The sequence below is a fragment of the Podarcis erhardii genome, assembly GCF_964252035.2.
Source record: "Podarcis erhardii genome assembly, chromosome: 8".
Lineage (NCBI taxonomy): Eukaryota > Metazoa > Chordata > Lepidosauria > Squamata > Lacertidae > Podarcis > Podarcis erhardii.
This window is the reverse complement of record NC_138499.1, coordinates 14832672-14849957: the sequence shown is the minus strand read 5'-3', so window position 1 is coordinate 14849957 and position 17286 is coordinate 14832672. Positions and strand designations below refer to the sequence as shown.

Sequence of the window (17286 nt, the reverse complement as noted above, 5' to 3'; positions counted from 1 at the left end):
CGCCTTTGCCCCGTGTGAGGCTCGAACTCACGACCTTCAGATTATGAGACTGACGCGCTGCCTACTGCGCTAACGAGGCGCTCGGAGCGGTGCTGCTGCAAATCTCCATGTGAAACGGGGAAACACCCTCGACGTCAGCTGATCCTGTAAGGTGGGGAGGGGCGGGAACGGTGAGGTTTGCAGCTCCTGATCTTTGGAAGCTATGAAGAGTAGCATTCTCTCCCTTCCCAGCCCAAAACCTTTCTCTCTCCCCCCACTGGTTTCGGATACAATAAAATGCAAAATTAAAAGGATGGCCCTGAAATGAACAAATGCATTATGTGCAAAAGCGCTGCCAATCCCTTGCTGCTTCAAATCGATGCTTAGCAAAAAAACAGTTTCAGATCAGGCAGATCTGCAAAGGAGCATGCTGTTGTTGTTTAGTCGGAGTTACAGATAGGTAGCCGTGTTGGTCTGCCATAGTCAAAACAAAAAATTCCTTCCAGTAGCACCTTAAAGACCAACTAAGTTAGTTCTAGGTATGATCTCAAAGTAGCTGTTCTATTACAAAGGAATTTCAGAAACAGACTGGAAAGAGAAGCTGCTGAATTGCAACTTATTACCAAACTTAAAACCATGGAGAGACCTGGTCTGAACAAAGACCTTGGATTCTTATCTCATTATACATGACAAAGCCATTTTTCAACTTATTACCAAACTTAAATTGCAACTTATTACCAAACTTAAATTGCAACTCACCCCTTGCTTTTTCCTGTAAGACCTATTGCAGTCGTTAAGAGTCGTCAACAGGCTCATCACAGCTATCTGCCAATCACCCATTCCCACCACCCTTCTGAGTAATACCCCTCCCCACCTTCTCACTATATAGAAGGGTCTGTGACTTCTGTTTCAGTGTATCTGAAGAAGTGTGTATGCACACAAAAGCTCATACCTAGAACTAACTTAGTTGGTCTTTAAGGTGCTACTGGAAGGAATTTTTTGTTTTGTTTAGTTGTGTCCAACTCTTCATGACCCCATGGACCAGAGCACGCCAGGCACTTCTGTCTCCCACTGCCTCCCGCAGTTTGGTCAAACTCATGCTGGTACCTTCGAGAACACTGTCCCACCATCTCGTCCTCTGTCGTCCCCTTCTCCTTGTGCCCTCCATCTTTCCCAACATCAGGGTCTTTTCCAGGGAGTCTTCTCTTCTCATGAGGTGGCCAAAGTACTGGAGCTTCAGCTTCAGGATCTGTCCTTCCAGTGAGCACTCAGGGCTGATTTCCTTCAGAATGGATAGCTTTGAATTTAATGAGGGATAGAAAAATCTTGGAATGAAATTTTATGGCCTTAGTGGAAATGTTTTAAGAGGTTAAGTGTAAATAGGTATATTAGTTTTAATGGGAAATAAGATTAAAAATATTTTAAGACAAAGGAGTTGCTGAGATAACTTATAGAAGTGGAATACAAAAAGGGAGGTGAGAGGAGGTCAATGAAACAAGGGAATGAAAGATAGATTATGGTAAAGGTATGATGTGTGTTTTTAAATTGTTTTTGTTTTGTTTTGTTTATTGTGTTTAGGTGTTAAGGTTGTGTTTTGTATTGTCTATATTGTATTGTTCCTTTTGTTCCTTTTTTCTTTTTCTTCTTTTTTGTAAGTTTTAAAAGTAATAAATATCATTTTTTTAAAAAACACAGATTGGATAGATTTGATCTTCTTGCAGTCCATGGGACTCTCAAGAGTCTCCTCCAGCACGAGAATTCAAAAGCATCAATTCTTCGGCGATCAGCCTTCTTTATGGTCCAGCTCTCACTTCCATCCATCACTACTGGGAAAACCAGAGCTTTAACCGTACAGACCTTTGTCGGCAAGGTCATGTCAGCATACCTAATGGCTTTGTATCCATGACCAGAAGCTGCCAGGGAGTCCATGAGCCAAGACGTGCTTGTCCTCCCTCCCATTGGAACCCGGAGGTAGACTGCTCCTGAGCGGGAGGCTCCATTGAGCCAAGAATCAGAGACAACCTTCTCTTCCACGGCTTTGCTCTTCGCCTCCCCCTCCTCCCTTTTAAAGTCAGCTACATACCTTGTGAGAATGAGCGACTTGCACCTTGTGTGGAATATTTTATTTTGCTGGTTCTGAATGCATAGTGGAAGGAGCCCAGTTCTTGTAGGATATATGCAAGAGAGAGAAAAATGATTCCACTATCCAATTATGTCAAATGCTTTCAGAAGATCTCAATGATTTGCGTGGCTTCATATGTCCTTAATGTTTTAAAAATTAAGGGGGAGGGGGTAATTGCATTTTTAAATTTCGTTTTTGTTTAATTGCATTTTTAATTTTTTTGTTCCTTTGGGAAGAAGGGCTAGGATAGAAACTTAATATAACTACATCAGCAATAATATACCAGCAATTATTATTAATGGCTGCTGGCCGTTAATGCATTAATGCTGAGAGGAACTTTTGAAAAGCTTTTGTAGGATCTGTGGGGGACACTCAGTGCTGGATTTATGTATAACTAAATAAGCTATAGCTTAGGGCCCCACTCTCTTGGGGGCCCCAAAAAAATTTAAAGGGGGAAAAACTGGATGTACATTTCCAAAATATAAGATAAAAAACAAATAAAATAAAACCTACATACAGCAACAGTGTTTTGTGTTGTGTAGGCGCCTATGATGTAAGTAATGGGCCCCGCCTGCTCCCTAAAATATCACTGGTTTGCTCATTTCTATACATAGGGTGCCTACATTCTGCATGGACTGGTTGCATGGCAACATGCGCAAATGGCTTTAGATATCTATTAGGTCCATAAATTACCATATAGCATATATTCAACACAAAAAACAGCAACGATTTGTTCTTGACAAAGGACAGCTGGACATATAAAGGGCCCCATTCCCTTCAGTAGCTTAGGGCCTCATCAAACCTAAATCCGATCCTGGTGACTCTAATTGGAAAAGGACCACCCCCAGACCTTCAAGCAAGGGAAGGGGGAATTCAAATGTTCCTGAACTCAGAGCTCCATCAGGGGAAAGATTATGGGTCAGGGTGTGTGTGGAGAGCCTGTTTATAACAGTGCTGAGTTTTTGTTGTTGCTGCTGTTTTACTAACGTTAAAATTGTTTAAAAGATTATCAATGCTGTATTGATTAGTTAATATGATATTTGCTTTAATTGTGATGTTTAGCTTATTTTTTTAATTGCTGCTTTGTTAGCAGTGTCTTATAGACTGAAATTGCTTCATTGGTGATTTATTGATTATTTTGTATTATTTATGTTGTACTGAAACTAAGTTAAGGTAAAAGTAAAGGTACCGCTGCCCGTACGGGCCAGTCGTGTCCAACTCTAGGGTTGTGCGCCCATCTCACTTAAGAGGCCGGGGGGCCAGCGCTGTCCGCAGACACTTCCGGGTCACGTGGCCAACGTGACAAGCTGCGTCTGGCGAGCCAGCGCAGCACACGGAAATGCCGTTTACCTTCCCGCTAGTAAGCGGTCCCTATTTATCTACTTGCACCCAGGGGTGCTTTCGAACTGCTAGGTTGGCAGGCGCTGAGACCGAGCAGCGGGAGCGCACCCCGCCGCGGGGATTCGAACCGCTGACCTTCTGATCGGCAAGTTCTAGGCGCTGAGGTTTTACCCACAGCGCCACCCGCGTCCCTACTGAAACTAAGTTAGCATTGTACTATTGTCGACCATTTCCACACACTCAACTTTTCGTTCTTCTTCAGGACAAAATTCCATTTTCTATGCAGCTGGGGGTGGGGAGAAGCATTTGCTAACACAGCAGCTTTCTAGTCTCATGTCTTTTTTCCAATAGGTTTGCAACCTTCGAAGCATTTCTATGTATTTATCACAGACAGAGCCTCTAGGCTTTCCTTCAACAGCTGCATTACAGACAGCAATTGAACAGGCAAAGCATTTCCACCCCTGCCTTTCCATGCTGGGAAAATATTTAGCATTTGAATATTTGCCTTCCAGGCTCCTCTTAGGTGTAGGAAATGCGGGAGCACACCTAGAAATTCATATCTACTTATGGCTTTTCATTGCTGAGCAATGCATGATAATACAGCCTGCATAATACAAAAGCATTTTAAAAGACCAAACAAGAAAAGGCCCCAGTAATTTAGGCATATGTCATACACTTTCACATTTCAGCTGGTCTGATACGAGCCGACAGGCCACTATTTACCCGTCCAGTTAACGATGCCAAATGACTCTCTCCCATGTAATTGCCTTTAGCAGGTTGCTGGCTAATTGCTTTTTTTGTTGTTCCTGGTGCAGCTGCAAGCAGATGTTGAGGGCAAAACTGTGGTTCATTAATGTCAAGTTAACTAACTGGACCTTAAAGGCTGGTGCATGACTGAAAATGGCAGGGAAAGGATCTTTGTATATTGCTCCTCACATATACTTCTGCACTGGGACTTTCTGCTCAACGGTTTACAGCAGGCTGTGATAATTAGAATTGCTAAATGCCTTTCCTGTTTAAAATTGGCCTGCAAAGCCCACCCCCGTGTTGCTATTAATTACAATAACAATAAACTACTGACATATGTCAAACATAAATGCTCTTCATTAGAGAATAGACACATTTTCCTATAGTTTTATCCCTCCATAAAGGTAAAGGTAAAGGGACCCCTGACCATTAGGTCCAGTCGTGGCCGACTCTGGGGTTGCGGCGCTCATCTCGCTTTATTGGCCGAGGGAGCCAGTGTACCACTTCTGGGTCATGTGGCCAACATGACTAAGCCGCTTCTGGTGACCAGAGCAGCGCACGGAAACGCCGTTTACCTTCCCGCCGGAGCGGTACCTGTTTATCTACTTGCACTTTGACGTGCTTTCAAACTGCTAGGTTGGCAGGAGCAGGGACCAAGCAACAGGAGCTCACCCTGTCGCGGGGACTCGAACCGCCGACCTTCTGATCGGCAAGTCCTATGCTCTGTGGTTTAACCCACAGCACCACCCGTGTCCCTTCCATGTGGTATAACCTGGTTTAAAAAATAAAATCAAACCAGATCCCCTGTAACCTTAATACCAAGCTTTTATGCAGACATGGGTATGTGTGGAATAAACTTGCAACCTTCAGTGATTTAGTCTGGCTGTCCCCAAACTGGTGCCCTCCAGATATTTTGGATGACATTACTGTTGGATCCCTGGCAATTGGTTATGCTGACTGAGCGAGCTGTTATGGTCCAACACATCTGAAGAGCAGAAAGGCAAACACTGGATGAATCGAGAAGGCAGTGAGGGGTCTTCAAACTTTTCAGGAAACAAGTTTCCACATCCCTTGGTGATTCGCTAGCTGTGAACATCTTGCAAGGGAGCTGGACTAAACATGACCTTCACCACACCTCTTTAAATCTGTAGGTGTCTGTCAAGACTGAGCTATTCCAATGTTACCTGAGCTCTGCCTTGCCTTGCCTGACTGAATGACAGGAGAAAAGGAAATCAGTTGATGAAATCATAATTGGATAATGAGCATCTGGTGGGTTGTGGTTCTCTCCCCCCCCCCCTTTCTTTCTTGGTCCACCCACCACCCACTTTCTTGGGCCCTGAGGAGAAGGTGTAGCTTTCTCAGATGAGCAAACTCATCAGCTTGGGACACCTGGAGCATAATTGTTACTGAAGTGCATCTGCTAAGCTTGCTCGACTTCTTCTCTTTAGAGAAACACCCGCACTGTGGAATCGAGAAGAGGGGTGGTTAGGACAATTCGCCTTAGGCGCTGAGGGTTTGTGGGTTTCTTCGCTAACAAATTATGCTCTTGACAAAAGAGAGTTTGCAACCCGGCACCTCCAGATGTTGGATGTGGGACCCTACGCAGCTTGCAAGTGGTGTGTTGCTGTTGTTTGCCTAAGCCAGTACCACGCCAGGCCAGACCGGATCCAGCCCTCTGTTCGAGCGCATGGGCCTAGTGAAGAACCATGAATCGATCAAGACACATGGGCAAGATCCGGAGGCGGCTGGAGGACGTCAAAAACTGGTCCTTCCGGTTGGCGAAACTGGATTTCAGTCACAACGAAAGTGTCCGGCTGGCCACGGACGCCCTCTTAGATGGTGGGCTCCAGTCTTATCTCAAGGCCTTGGACGAAGAAGGAGAAGTGGACTTCTTGTCCACAGTGGAAGCTCAGTACATCAAGAGGAATGCGAGGGAGCCTTACTACGCCAGCGACACGCACCCCGATGGCGAAGCCGGGCCGAGGCAGAATAATGACTCCAGGTCCCTCCAGTCAGGGACGTACTTCCCTCTCGTCTCAGAGAGCAGCGAACCAGCTCTTCTCCACACATGGAGTGCGTCCGAGAAGCCCTACCTGAAGGAGAAGTCCAGCGCCACAGTGTATTTCCAGACGGATAAGAACAGCAATATCCGGGACCTCATACGCCGCTGTATCAACAAGACCAGTCAGGTATGGCGGGTGGGATTTGGGTGGGCAAATGGGCGAGCTTCAATATGCAGGCAGGCTAGGCCTGGAGAGGCAAGGATCAAGGGCTGTGGTGGCCAGGCAAGAGACCAGGGTTCAAAGGTGCACTCAAGCTGTGAAGCTCACTGGGTGAATTTGGGTCAGCCACTAACTCTAAGCCCAAGTTGTCTGGTAGGGTTGTTGGGAAGATGATATGGAGAAAGGGAGAGCCATGTATGCCATCTCGGAGGAAAGGTGGGATAGGAATGCAATAATAAAACATTAAATGAGCCAAACGAAATAATAATAAATTAGCCAGAAGCTGTGTCAGAGTCCAGAGCTATTGTATGGTTTCTTGATGTGGTGAGAAGGACAGCAGATAGCTCAGTCGGTAGAGCACGAGGCTCTTAATCTCAGGGCTGTGGGTTTGAGCCCCATGTTGGGCGAAAGAATCCTGCATTGCAGGGGGTTGGACTAGATGACCCTCAGGGTCCCTTCTAACTTTACAATTTTTATGAGCACAACATGTCAGCAGCACAGTGGACATTGTACCCTCTGCAGTGCTGCAGGTCATTTGGGATATTAACTTATGGTCCCTGTGTGTGGTTTGGGAGCTGCATGGTCAGGGGAAAAATAATGCTGTCCAAGGTTGTAAAGACTGTGGAAAGAATAATTGGGTGTACTCTTCCCACCTTGGATCAAATCTATGCTTCCAGGTGTCATAAGAAAGCTGCAGAGATAGCGCAGGATAGTGCGCACCCTGGAAATGATCTCTTTCAGCTTCTGCCTTCTGGAAGAAGGTACAGGGTTATAAAGACCAAGACTAGCTGCCTGAGAAACAGTTTCTATCCAAATGCGATTTTGGTTTTAAACGCAGTGTAAGGTAGTCTCTATGGCATAGCTGTCAATTTTTCCCTTTTCTTGCGAGGAATCCTATTTGGAATAAGGGAATTTCCCTTAAAAAAGGGAAACGTTGACAGCTATGCTCTATGGGAGTATATTGTATTTAATTATGGGGTATCAGATTTTTTAGGGGGTTAACCAGGCTGGGATAGCAGGCATGTTGGTTTTTGAATGTCTGGTGTAGATTTTTCAATTTCGTTGTTCTGTATGGGACACTGACAATAAAGATTATCGTATTGTATATAGAAAGAACCTTAAACTGAATCATTGTCTACACTGATGGGCAGAAGCTCTCCACGGTTTAAGGGAGGGGATGGTCCCAGCTGTACCTAGAGATGTTGGGGATTGAATTTCAGACCTTCAGCTGCAAGGCAGACGCTCTACCTCTGAACTACGGTGTGCTCCGTTTGCATGGCAGCAGCGAAGTCCCCATCCCTCCTTGCTTAATATGTGGCCAGAGGGGACGCACGACGATAATCTTTGAGAAAACCTTTCAGATTTATGGTTATCTCCTCTTACATTTTAACCCGAATGAATACAGAGCTTCCTTTTGGCAGGGAAGGACCTGGTATTTGCCTTTTCAGGAGCTAGCTAGAAGGGCGGTGGGGGGAGCATTCTCTACTACAGCATTTTGCAAGGATTCCCGAGAATACACATGATACCTTTGAAGCACATCCAGAGCACGTTATTTCCATCCAATAATTATGGGAGTTGTAGATCACATCACAGAGTTACACCTCCCAGAAGACCCTACAGTGCCCAGTATGTGCTTTATGATACCCATTCAAGCCATGGGTTTTGGTTTCATGTGCTTCTTTGAGTTTACAGCGGCACCCATACGGATGGAAAAAGAGGGGGGCGATCCTTTGCCATCTCTGGCCTCTGCGATTTAAGCAGAACACTATCCGCAGGGGCTTGGACTTACAATATCGACCTACTTTGCAGGGCTGCTGGGAGGATGGCTGAGTTAAAGCTTGCTTTGAATGCTCAGCAAGTTCTGAATAAATACACTGGTGCCTTGGTACTCAAACAACTTGGAACCCAAACACTGCAAACCCAGAAATAAGTGTTCCGGTTTGCGAACTTTTTCTGAAAGCCGAGCGTGCTCTTGTTTTGAGTGTTATGCTTCCGATCTGAGTGCCACACTTCCATTTTGAGTGTTACGCTGAGGTCTGTCTGTTTTTGCTATTTATTTAATTTACGTTTTTGTTTTTTGTGGCTCTTTTTTGTGTGAGTGTGCGGAACCCAGTTCAGCTACTGATTGATTGCTTGTGTGACTGCAGTACATTGCTTATTGCTTTCGTTTTATGCATCAATGGTCTTCTTAGATAGTAAAATTCATTTTGCATTACTTTCTATGGGAAAGCGTGCCTTGGCTTTGGAATGCTTTGGTTTTGGAACGGACTTCCAGAACCAAGGTACCACTATACTGCCACCGGTCTGCTTGGCAGGTACGACGTTCCCAGGTCCTCAGAGTGTATTTTGGCTTGGCCTTCATCTGCCTCCCTCCCTTCCTCCTTCTGGACCCCATCCCAGGTCCTGGCTATCCTGATGGATGTGTTCACTGACACCGAGATATTCTGCGATGTCTTGGAAGCCGCAAACAAGCGGAGAGTGTTTGTCTACCTGCTGCTCGACCACAGCAACCTAAAGCTCTTCACCGAAATGTGCGACAAGCTCCATGTGGCCGAAGGTCACTTCAAGGTACTATTGCAGTCTCTTGTCCATCCTTCTCCCAAAGCCCCAACCAGCTTGAATCAAAACACAGCGATAGAAAGGTTGTTTTGGTGCATGTGTGTTGTCTTGGCTTAGCTTGTTTTAAGTAAAGGAGTGGGGGGGGGGGAACCTCGCCCTCATTGTTTTCTGACGGCCGCCAGCTTAGATGTCTTTAAAAGAGGACTTTTTTTTCTTCCAATTCATGGAGAATCAGTGCAGATCCACACCATGCTTTTAAAAACACATGTTTAAAGCCAAATAATCCTGGGAACCACAGTTTTCCCCCTCACGGAACTACAATTCCCAGCACCCTTAGCAAACTGCAGTTCCGAGGATTCTCTGGGGGTTGCCATGTGCTGGCAGACCTTTCTGACAGTAAGAGCTGTTTGACAGTCGAACGGACTCCCTCAGTAGGTTGTGGACTTCATCGGAGGTTTTTTGACGGAGGTTGAATGTCTACCTGGCGGAGATATTTGGTTGAGATTCCTGCATTGCAGGGGGTTGGACTAGATGATCCTTGAGGTTCCTTCCAATTCAACAATTCTATGTGCTTTAAAAGGGATGCGGGTGGCACTGTGGGTTAAACCACAGAGACTAGAGCTTGCCGATCAGAAGGTCGGCGGTTCGAATCCCCGCAATAGGGTGAGCTCCCGTTGCTCAGTCCCAGCTCCTACCCACCTAGCAGTTCGAAAGAACGTCAAAGTGCAAGTAGATAAATAGGTACCGTTCTGGCGGGAAGGTAAACGGTGTTTCCGTGCGACGCTCTGGTTCGCCAGAAGCGGCTTAGTCATGCTGGCCACATGACCCGGAAGCTGTACACCAGCTCCCTCGGCCAATAAAGCGAGATGAGCGCCGCAACCCCAGAGTCGGCCAAGACTGGACCTAATGATCAGGGGTCCCTTTACCTTTACCTTTATGTTCTTTAAAGGTATGGTGCAGATCTGCCCTGAGACTATCGGTGGTTGCCAACCCTGGTGGCTTGATACTGACATGGCTTTGTTCTACCTCTGCTGTCAGAGACAGTACACTTCTTGAAGGTGTACTCTCCAAAACCAAAGTCCTGCCTTATGCTGGTTCTGTTTCCCCCAGAAACCAACTTTAAAACAGAACTATGCTATCCAAGCTAGTGCCCATCAGCCAGTCATGAGACAGTACACTTCTGATCACCAGCTGATAGAAACCACAGGAGGGGAAAACCCTCTTGAGCTCTGGTCCTGCTTATAGTCTTCCTCTGGGTATCTGGTTGTAGTTAGGGCTGGTCCTATATTTGATGACGTGGCCAATTCAAGGTAGCAGATTCTTTTGATGGGATCATCACAATGCTGTCTAATCTTCCTTCGGCTGAAGGGCTGCGGTTCACCCTTGGCCAACCCTCAGAGCTGAAGGAACATACCCACAGTGGGTGTGACCCAAAGCAGGTGTGGACCTTGGCACAAAACATGCCACGCAGATACAAACAGGACACGAGGCTGCCAAGATCAACTGCTGCTCATCGAGTGACCCATCTGCTGACTAGGAGGGGGCAATAAAGATACATGGCTCCCCCCTCCAGTTTTTGGATTATTGGCACAATTGCTGGGTTGGGTGGGCCTTGGGAGTAAACCACGCCTGGATTAAAGGATGGCAAACCGTCAGCTCTTGGGTTGTCTGTTTTTGTGGGAGCAAGGAGATAATATGTCAGGGAATTTGGCTAGTGAATAGATCAATCTGCATCAGCAACATTCTGTACCCCTGGTTCCCACTTGTGCTTAACGTGGGGGAGAAACAAACCCTTGAGAAGGGTTTATGGCAGAAGTGGACCGTACGGAGAGATTTCCAGCCCGCAACTGTCAAGCTTCATATTAGATGCTTGTACCTTATATTAGGGACGCGGGTGGCGCTGTAGGTTAAACCACAGAGCCTAGGACTTGCCGATCAGAAGGTCGGTGGTTCGAATCCCCCGCGATGGGGTGAGCTCTCGTTGCTCAGTCCCTGCACCTGCCAACCTAGCAGTTCGAAAGCACTCCAGTGCAAGGAGATAAATAGGTACTGCTCCGGCGGGAAGGTAAACGGCATTTCCGTGCACTGCTCTGGTTCGCCAGAAGTGGCTTAGTCATGCTGGCCACATGACCCGGAAGCTGCATGCCGGCTCCCTCGGCCAATAAGGCAAGATGAGCGCTGCAACCCCAGTCGGCCACAACTGGACCTAATGGTCAGGGGTCCCTTTACCTTTACCTTATATTACAAACCCATCATATATGTGCCGAAAGCCTGGGATGACCCGACATTTTGCTGCATATCCCACTTGAAGGATAAAGTGTCGGGAGCTAGAATTTCACCTTCGTACACCTGAAGGAACGTCAGATTTGTCGGGGAGATGGACGGTAGTGAGGTAGCAGAGGCAACGGGGAAAGCAATTTGGAAAATATCTGAGGGCTCCACATACTTTCGTAATTCTCTGGCCAGAATGGGGTAGGTTTCTAGTGGAACTCAGAAGTGCATCAGAATGCAAGTGGTATTATTTACAAGTAACTATAGAAGAGCACAAATAAATAATGAAAAACAATTAATAACACCTTCCAGAGAAACAGACACTCTAGTCCTTTTGTAGCAAAACCAACCAAGAATCTTGTGGCACCTTAACAATTTTTTTTAAAAAAGTCATAAGTTTTTGTGGACTTTAGTCTGATTCGTGAGATGCACAATAACCATCAATATTTTATATGTCAATATTTTCCTCCAAGGAGCTGATGGCTTTGCATCATTTTAACCACACAACAACCCTGTGTGGTAGGTCAGGCCGAGAGATTGTGACTAACTTGTAGCATTTTTTGATAACTTCCCAGAATATTTCCGTGCGGAGCGTCACAGGGGAGGTTTACTGTGCCAAATCGGGCCGGAAATTCTCCGGGCAAATCCAAGAAAAATTCATCATCTCAGACTGGAGATACGTTCTGTCTGGATCGTACAGGTAAGCTCACCTGCTACATCCATTCACCCCGTTGCAAGAGAGGGTTGTGCTCACAGCTGTCTTCTGTGCTGAAGCTTGTAGGAAAGAAGAACTTGACAGTTCATTTGCGCTGCTTGGCTGGTGAGAGGAACAATTTAAGCAGATGAGCAGCAGCAACAGCTGCCAGGTTACTACACCTCCCTTGCTGCTATATACATTTTTTAAAAAAAAATCTTCTATGTGACTATATCACTAGCATAAATATCTCTAATAAAAAGATTAACTTACTAGGCTGCCAAATGCACAAGTTGGCCGGAGTGCTTCTGCGTATTTGGGTTGCCAACTTACTAAAATAATGTTTGAAGTTACAAGATGCATTTTAATCATGACAACAGTTTTCAGACCACTTCATGGGCAACCTTTCAGGAGAGCCCCCACCAAAAAGCATATGCTATATCAAACAAGTAGCCCCATCATATTCCTAAATGCATACTTGAAGCAACAGCACAAAGACAAGTTTAACACGTTGTTTAGTCGTTTAGTCGTGTCCGACTCTTTGTGACCCCATGGAACAGAGTACGCCAGGCACTCCTGTCTTCCACTGCCTCCCGCAGTTTGGTCAAACTCATGCTGGTAGCTTCGAGAACACTGTCCAACCATCTCGTCCTCTGCCGTCCCCTTCTCCTTGTGCCCTCCATCTTTCCCAACATCAGGGTCTTTTCCAGGGAGTCTTCTCTTCTCATGAGGTGGCCAAAGTCTTGGAGCCTCAGCTTCAGGATCTGTCCTTCCAGTGAGCACTCAGGGCTGATTTCCTTCAGAATGGAGAGGTTTGATCTTCTTGCAGTCCATGGGACTCTCAAGAGTCTCCTCCAGCACCATAATTCAAAAGCATCAATTCTTCAGTGATCAGCCTTCTTTATGGTCCAGCTTTCACTTTCATACATCACTACTGCTGTTTAACATCATACAGTATTAAATTTGAACAGTTAACCCAGTGTTCCGACAGCCTTCATACAGGTGTCATTGTTTGTGCCTGAACTTTTGCAATCACTGCTTTTTTGGGGTAAAATAATAATAATGCAGTGCCAGTACTCATATATTGATAAAAATGAGAGAGGTACTGGTACTCTGTACCAGTGAGCACCAATCATCATCATCATCATCATCATCATCATCACTGCTTGCAATCATAGGGGATTGAGGAGCGTGATTTAGAGGTGTGCTCTCCAAAACAAAGTCCCGCCTTATGCTGGTTCTTCTTTTCCCCAGAAACCAACTTTAAATAGAACTATGCTAGCTTTGGGCTAGAAGAGATCTTCACACCCAATTAATTTTCTTACAAACACACACAAATGCATCTGCCTCGTCATGACATTGATATGCGGCATTAAGCAATATCTGGCACACCTGCCTGTGTTTTAGCTATGCAAAGCTAAATTATGCAGAAACCTAAAATCTCCCCTCAAGCCCCCAAACGGTGCATGTTGAAAAACAGCTGGTGACAGTAAGAAAACAAGCTGAAATCGGGATTTTCCTCCTTTGGTTAAGAATGGGCAGAGCCGGTTAGGGGATGGGAAGCAGGCGAAAAAAACCTCAAGTTCTTGGGGATATTCCAGATCCCTTACAATTCTAGCCAGTTTTACTTGCAGAGGGGGTAAGGAAAGCAACTTTTATAAACCCATGCAAGCCATTTTCCACCCAGTTGCTCAACAAGAAGAAAACCTGGACACATGGAACTTCTTTAGTAAAATTGCAAGTCAAAACACTTTTTCTTATATAGCCTGGGCTAGCTCAACCAGTAGAGCACGAGACTCTTGATCTCAGGGACGTGGGTTCAAGCCTCGCCTTGGGCAAAAAATTCCTGCATTTCAGTGGGTTGGACAAGATGAACCTTGTGGTCCCTCCCAAATCTATGAGTCTATGACTTGACCGCTTTCCTACAGGCATTTGGTTGGCCACGGTGAGGGTAGAATGCTGAACTAGATGGGCTTACGTTCTTAAGTCCACATCAGTCCCTTGAGTTATGTGTAGAAGAGGCTATGTGTTGGTGCTGACCATTAAAGTGTTGGTAAGGTAAAGGGACCCCTGACCATTAGGTCCAGTTGTGGCCGACTCTGGGGTTGTGGCGCTCATCTCGCTTTATTGGCCGAGGGAGCCGGCATACAGCTTTTGTGTCATGTGGCCAGCATGACTAAGTTGCTTTTGGCGAACGAGAGCAGCGCACGGAAATGCCGTTTATCTTCCCGCCGGAGCGGTACCTGTTTATCTACTTGCACTTTGACATGCTTTCGAACTGCTAGGTTGGCAGGAGCAGGGACCAAACACCGGGAGCTCACCCCATCATGGGGATTCGAACTGCCGACTTTCTGATTGGCAAGCCCTAGTCTCTGTGGTTTAACCCACAGCGCCACTCGTGTCCCTAAAGTGTTGGTATTGACCTGTAAAACCCTAAATGACAACGGCCCAGTATGCCTGAAAGAGCTTCTCCACCCCCATCATTCTGCCCAGACACTGAGGTCCAGCTCCGAGGGTCTTCTGGCTGTTCCCTCACTGCGAGAAGTGAGGTTACAGGGAACCTGACAGAGGGCCTTATCGGTAGTGGCGCCGGCCCTGTGGAACGCCCTCCCATCAAATGTTAAGGAATAAACAACTACAGTGGTACCTCTGGTTGTGAATGGGATCCGTTCCGGAGGCCCGTTAACAACATGAAAAGAACGCAACCCGCAGCGGCACATCTGTGCATGCGCGGGTTGCCATTCGCCACTTTTTGCGCTTCTGCGCATGCACGAGTGGCAAAACCTGGAAGTAACCCTTTCCGGTACTTCCGGGACGCCGCGGGACGTAACCTGAAAGAACGTAACATGAAACAGATGTAACATGAGGCATGACTGTATCTGACTTTTAGAAGACATCTGAAGGCAGCCCTGTTTAGGGAAGTTTTTAATGTTTGATGTTTTATCATGTTTTTAATATTCTGTTGGGAGCTGCCAGAGTGGCTGGGGAAACCCAGCCAGATGAGCGGGGTATAAATAATAATAATTATTATTACTATGCCTTTCCAAGTTGTTAACCTGGATATTTTCCCCATCTTTCCCCCGCTTCACACCCAAACACCCACCTCCTCTTGCCTCCCAGCTTCACGTGGTTGTGCGGCCAAGTCCACCGCAACTTCCTCTCGAAGTTCACGGGCCAAGTGGTGGAGCTGTTTGACGAGGAGTTCCGGCACCTCTACGCCCTCTCCAAGCCTGTGGCTGGGTTGAGACCTCCGTCACACACGTCCCTCTTCCTGCTCAACAAGAGCACGGCAGCCACCCAAGGCAGCCTCACCAACAGCAGCAACCAGGGCAGCCTCCGCACCCCGTCAGACCCCTTCAGCTGCCCGTCAAACCACAGCGGCTCACGAAGCAGGCAGCCTCCCAAGGCTCCTGTCCGCAGCAGCCACACGGCGTCGCCATCGCCTCTCAGCAGGGTCCACTCTTTCCACGGTTACACCACCTACATGAACCCGCAGCCAAACGGCATCCAGGTCAACTACTACCACAGGCAATACATCAGCGACTCGCCGGCGGTCCTTTACAACAAGGTCAACATCTACAGGCCTATGAGGATGAGGCAAGAGGATGTCAAAAGGGCACAGATGAACCCAGTCTGGAGGTGCCTTCACAATGCCAAGCTGATTGGATGACTTGACTGGGGCCAGGGGTTTGCCGTCTTTGTGGGAATGTTTAGGGATGCGGGGGAGGATATATTGTCTAAGGTATCCTATCCCAACTTGTCTTTACAAGTTCAACGAAATCAGCAGAGTTAACATTCCCCCTTTTTTAAAACACACGCAGAGCAGATAGCTTGCTCAGACTCGTTAGAGTCTCTGTAAATATTTCCTGGTATTTTCCCCGTTTAATTCCTCCTAAAATAAGACACAGAATTTGGTAAAGTATAAAACGTTTACTCAAAAGTAATCATCTGTTCACACAAAGGTTCCCAGAAGGCAGACTTAAAAGGTTAGAACAAAACAATTTCCTTCCAGTAGCACCTTAAAGACCAACTAAGTCAGTTCTTGGTATGAGCTTTCGTGTGCATGCACACTTCTTCAGATACACACGTGCATGCACACGAAAGCTCATACCAAGAACTGACTTAGTTGGTCTTTAAGGTGCTACTGGAAGGAATTTGTTTTGTTTTGACTATGGCAGACCAACACGGCTACCTATCTGTAATTAAAAGGTTAGAACATAGTTTAAATGTGGTGACTATCTCCTTATGGGAGAAAGCTCCCCTTTTCTTCTCTTGGACTGGAGCTAAGGGTGCATCTTAGTAGTGCTGTTGTTAAGATGGCATCGATAGAGACAAGAGAGACAAGATGGTCGCCAGCGTGTGGTTCTGGTTCTTTCTACTTCTTGAGAGGCCATGCCCATCTCAAGTTACACCTAGGAAGTTTCGTCTCAGTCCTGGAAAGCAGGAAGTTCCAGCTGGAGGACTGAGACAACCTTGTTGTTGTGTTTGACTGCACCTGATTTTTACATCCCACAGTCTTTTCATCGCGATGAGCGTGAATGGTTTGAGTACGGCGAGACAGTAGCCCGAAAGTGTGACCTGGTTGCTCTTTCCACAGGTTGAGAATCTCAGTTGTCTTTTTTTTCTTTAAGGTGAAAAGTGACAATCTCCAGGGTGGCTAAGCAACATGAGAAATACATCACAGAATTGCATTAGATGCCTTAGAAATGGAAATCCAGGGTGTGGGGGGTTGTGGATAAAAATAATCCTAAAACTATACAGTGGTACCTCGGTTCTCAAACGTCTCCGTTGACAAATGTTTCTGTTTTTGAACGCGCCTCAGAAATCGAACGGCTTCCGCTGGGTGTTTTTCAATTGAATTTGTAGACAGCCCTTTGTGCCTCAGTTTCCAAACATTTCAGAGCTCGAATGGTCTCCTGGAACGGATTACGTTTGAGAACCGAGGTACCACTTTAGTAGAAAGCTGATCAGGAAGAGTATGCAGTTCATGATTTTGAGGAGTTTGTGAAACCAAACGCTGAGTTCAGTTAAATGTAAACAGACTCCATATTCGTCAGTGGAGAAAGAAATGCACCCTAAGAAAAAACCCAGAGTAGACCTTGTTCTTGCCAAACCCTGAAGATCAGCGTACAGGTCAAATTCGTGCGCACACAAACAACTCCGTGCATGTGTGTGTGAGAAAGAATACAAGACCTTAAGATTGCATTTGAAAATAATCTTGAAGTCTAAAGTTTGTATCCTACTAAGTTATACTCAGAGTGGAGCTATTTAAAATTAACGGATCCAAGTTTGTTGTGCCCACCACTTTCAATGGGTCTACTCTGAGTAGGACTAACATTGGATGCAATCAC

The 17286-nt window shown here is 46.3% G+C and overlaps 1 protein-coding gene across 1 annotated transcript; it reads left to right on the top strand.

Moving 5' to 3' along the window:
* Positions 1–5895: 5895 nt before the first annotated feature.
* FAM83A (family with sequence similarity 83 member A) lies at positions 5896–15824 on the top strand (the record flags this gene model as incomplete). Its single annotated transcript, XM_081874784.1, has 4 exons — positions 5896–6378; positions 8812–8979; positions 11817–11941; positions 15056–15824. The coding sequence occupies 4 exons, from the start codon at positions 5896–5898 to the stop codon at positions 15603–15605; spliced, it is 1326 nt and encodes a 441-aa protein (XP_081730910.1). The 3' UTR covers positions 15606–15824.
* Between the last annotated feature and the right edge of the window lie 1462 nt (positions 15825–17286).